We start from the raw sequence: 9,358 nt of genomic DNA, 5'->3' as shown, positions 1-9,358 counted from the left end.
AATTGCCGAGTCTGTCTCTAAGTTTAAGCATCACGGCAGCATCATCACGGTGGCATCCTCGCTCTGCTGAGAGCGCGCAAAAGAGACAAGACAGAGTAGGAAGAAAGGAACAACAGTAGAACCCAGATGATCTGTTTTTTTTTTATAAGAGAGCAGATAAAAGCAACCCATCCATGAGCAATATGGTAAGGAGGGAGGGAGGGAAAGAGCGAGGCTGTCTCTGATGATGCCGCCGTGATGCTGTCTCTGAGTTTAAGCAACAACGGTAGCAACTTCAGTGTTTGGTGGTGTAGAAATTTCTTGCTATTTAATTTACAGAAACTAATAATTCCTTTGCAGATTTCGGTTTGAATAGAACCGAATCGAACTGAACCGATTTTTATCGGTTCGATTCGGTTCGGTTATATCTTCATAATCGGTTTTTTCAGTTTTTAAAATTTTAACAATTCGGTTTTCGGTTTTATCGGTTTGGTTCGTTTTGAAACCGAACCGACCGATTGCACAGCCCTAGTGTTGATGAAGCAGATGATTGAACAACGGTTCTTGCCTAGCGATCACGCTCAGATTTTGTATAATCGGTATCATGGCTGTGTACAGGGGAACCGAAAGGTGGATGAATATACTAAGGAGTTTTTGAGGTTGCAGGCGAAGTGTGAAAATTGTGAGAATAAAGCCCAGCAGGTTGCTCATTATTAGAGGGGTCTGAATCACAAAATTCGTTGTATGATGGGAGTAACTACGATTTTCACTTTGGCAGATGCCATTGACATGGAAAAAAGGGAAGAAGAGCATGTTGATTGGCAGCCACGACACCAGTATAACCGAAATTTTAATTACAGAAATTCTGGTTTGATAGGGACGCAGCAATATAGAGTCAATTACAGCGGATAGCCTTCTAAGGTTGTAAATTCTGGCAATCCTCAGAATACTATGGAAGAAAGGACAGACAATAAAGGAAAAGCATTCACCACTACAGTAGATAAAGGAAGCAGAACCAGTCCTTATCAGAAGCCTACGGGAGACATATGTTACCGCTGCAGGCAACCTGGTCATCGATCGAATAATTGTCCAGAACGTAGAGGAGTTAATAATTATCGTTGATAGGTTAATGTGGTTGAGCAAGTGGCTGAAACTGATGAGGAAGTGGATGAAGATGACAGATCTATTGCTGGTTCTGAAGATGGAGAGGTCACCTATGTGGTGAAGAAAATCTTATGCTCGATAAAACAGGAGGATGAGACGCAAAGGAGGAAGATTTTCTAGGCAAAGTGTCGAGTAGGAGAGGCAATTTGCATGCTAATTATAGATAGCTGCAATTGCGAGAATTTGATAGCTAAACATTTGGTGGAGAAATTGGATCTGCCTACACAGCCACACCCTTCGCTATACAAAGTCGGATGGATTAAGGAAGGTTTGACAATTGAGGTCAACAGAATCTGCAGCGTGCCTATCTCGATCGGTAAAACTTACACAGAACCTGTTAATTGTGATGTTGTGAATATAGATTGCCGTGGAATTTTTCTAGGTTGCCCTTGGTAGTTCGATGTTGATGCTTTGCATAAGGGGAAGGAGAATTTATACATGTTCATGTGGAATCAAAAGAAGATTACTATCTTGCCTTCTGGTTTTGCAAAACATTCTAAAGTGGAAGGGAAGAATGTTGCTGCTGTTTCCATGGGAGTGCAGAGGCTTTCAGGCGCAGTTGAAAATTTTGGAGGCACACTGGCATTATTTGTGAGAGCAAAAGGTGCAATGGAGGATGCACCATCTTTACCACCATCCTTCAAAGGGCTGTTGAAGGAGTTTCCTAAGATAGTGGAGAAATCATCCAAGCTTCCACCTCTATGGGATATCCAACACCAGATTGATCTCATTCTTAGATCAAAATTATCAAATTTATCTCATTACAAGATGAGTCCAAAGGAGAGCGCAATCCTACAAGAACAGGTTGAAGAATTACTGAAAAAAGGGCATATTCGGGAGAGCGTTAGCCCTTGCGGAGTACTTGTCCTATTAGTTCCAAAGAAAGATGGGACTTGGAGAATGTGCAAGGATAGCAGTGCTATTAACAAAATTACAGTTCAGTATTGATTTCCTATTCCACGACTGGATGACATGCTGGATCAGCTATCCAGCTGTAAAGTCTTTTCTAAAACCGATCTTAAAAGCGGTTATCACCAAGTTCGGATCAAGGAGGGAGATGAATGGAAGACCGCCTTCAAGTCTAAGAAAGGCTTGTATGAGTGGCTGGTTATACCCTTTAGTTTGACGAATGCAACTAGCACTTTTATGCAACTCATGAACTAGGTTTTGCGTCCTTTCTTATACAAATTTGTAGTTGTTTATTTTGATGACATCTTGATTTTTAGTCGCAACAAAGAAGAACTTTTACAGCATCTCCGTCAAGTCATGATAGCCTTGCAAGAAAATGAGCTAGTTATTAATCTTAAGAAGTGCATTTATATGACGAAGCGCGTTCTATTCTTGGGATTCGTTGTTAGTGCAGAAGGGATACATGTTGATGAGAAGCAAGTGGAAGCAATACGGAATTGGCCCATCCCCAAATCTATTTCTGAAGTTTGCCGACTTTCATAGCCTTGCTACTTTCTATCAACAGTTTATCAGAAATTTCAACAGCATTGTTGTCCCTATCACAAATTGCTTGAAGAAAGAGAGAGTGCAGAAATTTGCTTGGATTGACGCTGCCAACAATAGCTTTGAAGAGATTAAAAATAAGCTTATTTCTGCCCCTATTTTTGCTCTACCTAAATTTGATAAATTGTTTGGAGTTGAATGTGATACTTATGGAGTTGGGATTGGTGGAGTGTTGTCACAGTCTAAAAGGTCTATTACTTTCCTTAGTGAGAAATTGAATGAAACTAGGAAGAAGTGGTCCATTTATGAGCAAGAGTTATATACAGTATTTCGGGCTTTTAAAAATTAGAAGCAGTATCTGATGGGGCGAGAGTTTATTATTCATCCAGATCATCAATCTTTAATCCATTTTAAAACTAAAAAATATATGAATAAGATGCATGCTCGATGGGCAGCTTACTTTGGAGCCTTTCATTATGTCATAAAACATAACGCTGGCCATAGTAATAAGGTGGCAAATGCTTTGAGTAGGAGGGTTGCTCTGTTGATTACAGTGAATCAGGAGGTTGTAGGTTTTGAATTCCTGAAGGATTTGTATGCTACAGATGATGACTTTGCTGATATATGGGCTAGTATCCAAGCTCACCAGCCTGCTGATGAGTTCTTGATACATGATGGCTTTCTTTTTAAGGAGAACAGGTTATGCATTTCTCGATCTTCTTTGCGAGAAAAACTGATTCAGGAGGTCCATGGAGGAGGTTTGAGTGGACATATGGGGCGTGATAAGAATGTTGCTGGCCACAATTAAAAAGGGATACAGGTCGGATGGTTCAGAAGTGCCCATTTTGTCAAACTCAGAAGGGACATTCGCAGAATACGGGCTTATACACTCCACTGCCTATTCCAGCACATCCCTAGGAGGACTTGTTTATGGATTTTGTTCTTGGTCTTCCACGTACTCAACGTGGATTTGATTTCATTTTTGTTGTTGTTGACAGATTCTCCAAAATGGCGCATTTCATTCCTTGCAAGAAAACTAATGATGCTTTTCATGTGGCAAAATTATTTTTCCAAGAGATTGTTCGCTTACATGGTTTCTCCAAGACCATTACTTCTGACAGAGATGTGAAGTTTCTAGCTCACTTCTGAGTGACTTTATGGAAATATTTTGGAACTGAAATTCGATACAGCAATGCTGCCCATCCCTAAACTGATGGACAAACTGAAGTGGTGAACCGCACGCTTGGCAATCTTCTACGCTGCATCTGCAGTAACAAGAAAACTGCTTGGGATCTTACTCTTGCCCAAGCAGAATTTACTTACAACAGTACTGTCCATAGCTCCATAAAGATGTCACCGGTTACTGTTGTGTACAGGAAAGTCCTAGCGTACAGTTGATCTTATTGCCCTTCCCACAGGTTCTCACAACAGTATTGCAGCAAATAACTTGGCAAAACAACACGTGGATGTTTTGAAATAGGTACAACAATGCCTTACAGAAGCCAATAAAAAATATAAAGGTACAGCTGATAAACATAGGCGTTTCAAGTCCTTTAATGTCGGTGATCAAGTTATGGTGTATTTATGCAAGGAGTATGGTGGAGGATAGAAAAAGCTTGACACCAAGAAGATTGGTCCATTCCAGATCATTCAGAAAATTAATGACAATGCTTATATTCATGATCTCCTAAATGAGAAGAAAATTTTCAAGATGTTTAACGTGGCAGATTTATTTCAGTACTACCCTACTGATGACAACTCGAGGTTGAGTTCTTTATAAGTGGAAGGGAACGATATGGAGCAACTAGCCTTAGACTTTACGGAAGATTTGGACTGGGCCTAACTTTTGCTACCGACATCCGATAGAGACCCACGATAACTTTTTGGAAAGAGAATTTTGAGACGCACGACTTTCAAAAGTATGACAAGGACCGTAGGCCTAGTCACAAAGTTTGATATGGAAATTTCATTGTTTAGGGTGTCAATTTTTCACTTTAATTATTTTTTTTGGATATTTTCATAATTTTGCATATTAGGATTTTTTTTTTCTATTATAAATAGTCTCTCTTGGCTATTAGAAACAGACTTTTCAATATTTGAAGAATTTCAATAAGACTGTTCGTCTTTCAGCCTATCTTTTCTCGTATATCGTCTTAGCCAAATGATATTAGTTAAAATTTCTGACGGAGTCTAATTAGTCCTTTATCACATGTTCTTGATATATTGATAGAAACAAGAAAGTTAAGTGTTAAGTCTTACAATATACCAAATGATGCCGAATTTGTAGTTGGCAGCAGAGGATGGTGAGTTGTTTGAAGCTCTGGAGAAGTATAGAAGACTTGTAGGCAATTAAACTACCTCATAATGACTTGTCTTGACATTGCATACTCTATTAGTGTAGTAAGTTAATATATGTCTTTCTCGATTGTTGCTCATTAGGAAACTTTGAAATAAATTCTCTGTTATCTAGGAGGAGCACCTGAAATGGACTTGCTATATAGTAATCATGGGCATTTGAACATTAAATGCTTTTTAGATCCAGGCTGTGTAGGATCTAAGAGTAATAGAAGTTCAATGACAAGATATTGTAAGAGTAAGAAGCAGAATGTAGTCTCTCGATCTAGTGTAGAATTAGAATACAATATTGTGGCACAATCAGTGTATGAAATAATATGGGGTTGGCATCAAAACGTCACTGCTGTGAAACTGTGGTTTGACAATCAAGTTGCTCTTTATATTGCTTCTAATTTTAGAGATTTAATTAGGTTTTACCATCTCTTTTTAGTGATAAAACATATATATAAATATGTATTATTTTTCGATGCGAATATAGATCAAATTATCATTTTCTATACATTATCTTTTTAATATTTATTAATTATATAATTTTCATAATAAAATAAATTTTGTTATATTTTAATAAATTATTTATACTTATAAATAAATATAAATATTATAAAAATAATTATGTTAGTTATAATGTTTATTTATTTTTATATAATAAAAATACATATATACAGTAAAAAGAAATTGTATTTTATTAACAATCCTATTTTAAAACTTATATACATTATATAATAAATTATTAATTATATATATACATATATATATATATATATATCAATAATAAATAAATAATATAATATATATTTATATTCATCATTTTATATATTAATAATAATTATATACAATTTACCAAATGCTTAGATGTTTTAGTTACAATTTAGGATCAGCTTTATTAACTATCAACAACAACTATTAACCATCAGCTACCAAATTTATCTAACAATATGTTAAATTAACATGTCCTAAACAAGTTAAATACCAAAGAGTTTGAATTCAATTTATTCAATAAATTAACACAAAAACTTCTCTCCAAACTGATTTTTTAACGAATTGAATTTCATAATTAATTTACCCGTTTTCGATTTCAATATGGTAATTTAGATGAAAGTATAGAGAATATCAATAAAAAATTTATGAAAAAAAAAATTCTCGCCATTTTAGATTTTAGAAGCATTTTCTGATTTTATTTTAAATTATTTTTAAAATTATGATATATTTTTAATTTAGTTTAATAATAGAAGATGAGAAAATTCAGATGAAAGATGAAATTACTAACTGTCTAAATAATTATTTTTTAAAAAAATAACGACAAAAATTTATAAATTTTGGTTAATGTTAGAGAAGTTTATATAAAATGTCGCACATTAAAATGTGCCAAAGTAATAGCTCTTGAGAGTGCAGCCATCGATAATTTTGGGGTCTAGTAAGCAAGAGGTTTTGGCCTCGGTTATTGTCTCTAGCTGTCGAGCATTTGTCTGCTGCCCAAACAAGTCAAAGGACTTATCCACATTGTTTATTTAGTTCCCAAATATTCAATTCAATTCTGATATTTATTTATGCTATATTTAGTTGAAATGGCCAATAACTTAATTAACAATTTCATTTAAAAATCAAAATTCCTTAGGTAAATTTTTTGTTTTGGCTCGAAATTCATCAAGTTCAAATTACATGGCTTTTCGCTTTTCTTCCTTTTTTTTATCTTAAAAATTAAAGAAATATTTTTTTATTCTTAAATTAAATTGAGATTAGATTGAAATTTTTATGCCAAATTAATATTTTATTTTATTTTTTTAAACATCTTAAAAAATATTTTTTCCATTCCATAATTTTCATCATATTTTTTTTATATGGGATTTTCATCATATTATTTTTATATATATTAAAAAAGATAAATTTTTTTACTTCCTCTATTTCATAATTTTTTATATTTTATTTTTTTACACATTAAAAAATATAATTTTTATTAATTTTTTAATTACATTCATTTTAAATATATTAAATTTTATTAAATATTAAGAGATATTTTAAATTTTTTTAAAAAAATAAAAAAATTAAATAAAATTATAATAGTAAATTTATATTTTATTATAGTTTAAAAAAATAAAAGTTTTAGAATAAAAATAAATGGACAAAAATTATGAGAGATGAAATATTAATTTTTTAATTATATTCAACTTAAAAAATATTATTAAGAGATGTTTTGAATATTTAGCTAAAGAATAATAATAAATTAAAAAATTAAATAAAATTATAATAATTTATTTTTATATATTGTTTTCTGAAATAGGGATTGGATAATGGGGAGTAAAAGATGAGATTTCTCATATTTACTCAGATACATTTACCATCGAACTAAGTCTGGAAGTACAATCTATTTTTATATTATCATGTAAAAAAAAGTGAATAATAATTTTAAAATAATAAATAAATAAATAAAAATTATGTGATACATAGAGTATTACCCATTTATACAGCTCAACATGGTAAATAAATAAATGAAAATAAAAATAAAATAAAATTTTTCAATATACTAAAATAGAATTTACCAGCATAAATAGAATCACCTAATAAAAGAAAATATAATATTTAATTATATATACAGGAAACTCAATAAATTTAAAATACAAACTGGTGAATTTTTTACTTATTTTTTAGCTTCATGATCCACCGGGTACTGATAAGTTTTTCCATGTGTATATATCTTTCCTTGAAAAGTGTATTCACCTCTGTATTCACATCATCTCCAACTAGAAACTTTTACTAACGGAGTTCCCCTATAGCCTAATACCATTTGATTCTGCTTCACTCCTTCAATCCTTACCCAGTAAGAGCTCTCGCCTTCTCTTACCAATTCCTTAGCCTCCAAAACATTATCATTTCTCATACTCCAGGGCTCCAATCCCACTTCTGAAAGTGCCCTACTTTCCCTGTAAATTTCCTTCCACATTTGCATGTCAATAAGAGAAGAAACATAGGGTATCAGAAACAAACATTCAATAGCTATTTTTGCTTCTCTAAGATGATGAGGTAATTGGTTATCCATTGATTCCAACAAGGTTTTGAACTGACCCAACTGCCCTTCGAAAATATTCCCATAACCAGGCCAACCTTGCAGCCCTTTGCCCCATCCAATTCCATCCCCAAAAGTTATAGTGCCTCCACCACCTTTAACTCTGATTGAATCCTTAGCCAACTTTAGAAACTCTATAACACTCCTCACATTCCTTCTTTCCTCCATGTGAGGGAGACCCACCATGCAATTGAACGCTAACCACTCGTAATTTCCTTCACCTATTTTCTTTGTCTTCTTCATTTCACTATCCAAGGATACCAAATCCTTCTCTTCCACCTTCAATCTCAGACCATAATGTCTTGCATGTTCATGCAGCAACATTTGTGTCTCTTCGAAGCTCTGCAAAGGAGGATCCTCTTCCTCCTGCTCCCATTTTATTGAAGTGAATCTCACCTCTACTCTTTGGCCACCTTGAATGGCAAGTGCCTCAATAATTGGAGGCCATTGGACACCTTTTCCAATGTCAAAATCAACTATATGCACCATCTCAGCATCCTCAGGAATAGCTTCCAGAATTACAGAATTAGCAGTAAAGTGAGCAAATCTCCCATAAGGAAATACCTGATAAAAAGCACTAAAAGCAATCTCATAATTTATCATTGCCTCTTCCCTCAGAAAGCTCACTTGCTTGTCCAATGCTTGGACCAAATAATAAGCAAGACGTTGCAGTGTTGAACCGGTAGGGTACCCCTTCTCTTTTAGTCTCATCGTAATCTCTTCTGCTAACTCTCTCATCTCAATATCCATAGCCTCTCCATAAGCTTTGAGAAGATGAACTATACTTAAACACTCATCAACTTCCATACCATCACCAGGAAAAATCAAGGGACCTGTATCATTTGATGAGTTGACATCATCCATGGCCTGATGTTTACTTGCTATAGGCGACATATGCAAGTTTTGTAATTCAACGTCATCTTCAAGGAAATAATATTCTCGTAAAGGTAGTAAACTAGTATTACTCACCATACAATCATCACCAAAATCCTTGACCCCATCGACCATCAACTGCTCCTTCCTAGTCTCTAAACTTGGCAAATTATCGACAGAAGCAGCTAAACTAGGCCTTAGATCAGGAAACATTAGGGAGCTCTTCGCTAGACAAATAATGACAAATTTTTCAAAGGTGGTGTGATTTTGGCATGAAAATGAGCAATCTCAAGTGCCATGTTTGATTAGTAAGCAGAGAAAATAGTATGGTTTCTTAGTATATTGGCCTTGGCTAGAATGAACTTTCTCCATATATAGTTGTATTCTATAATTATTTAATTTTAATCAAACTTCCTTATTGCCATCATCTTAGTAGAAAATGTCAATTTCTCTTTTATTTATTTATTTCCCTTT

General features: G+C 33.9%; 1 protein-coding gene across 1 annotated transcript; it reads right to left on the bottom strand.

The window, feature by feature from the left end:
* Window positions 1–7,678: 7,678 nt before the first annotated feature.
* On the bottom strand, window positions 7,679–9,097 carry LOC110608910 (protein NODULATION SIGNALING PATHWAY 2). Its single transcript, XM_021748191.1, has one exon. The coding sequence runs from the start codon at window positions 9,095–9,097 to the stop codon at window positions 7,679–7,681; it is 1,419 nt and encodes a 472-aa protein (XP_021603883.1).
* Between the last annotated feature and the right edge of the window lie 261 nt (window positions 9,098–9,358).

The sequence above is a fragment of the Manihot esculenta genome, chromosome 2, assembly GCF_001659605.2.
Source record: "Manihot esculenta cultivar AM560-2 chromosome 2, M.esculenta_v8, whole genome shotgun sequence".
NCBI classification, from domain to species: Eukaryota; Viridiplantae; Streptophyta; class Magnoliopsida; order Malpighiales; family Euphorbiaceae; genus Manihot; species Manihot esculenta.
The sequence above is the reverse complement of the archived record's forward strand: the minus strand, read 5'-3'. Positions and strand labels throughout refer to the sequence as shown.

Excerpts from the sequence above, each read along its gene's own strand:
- LOC110608910 (XM_021748191.1), bottom strand. The coding sequence starts at position 9,097 with ATGTTTCCTGATCTAAGGCCTAGTTTAGCTGCTTCTGTCGATAATTTG.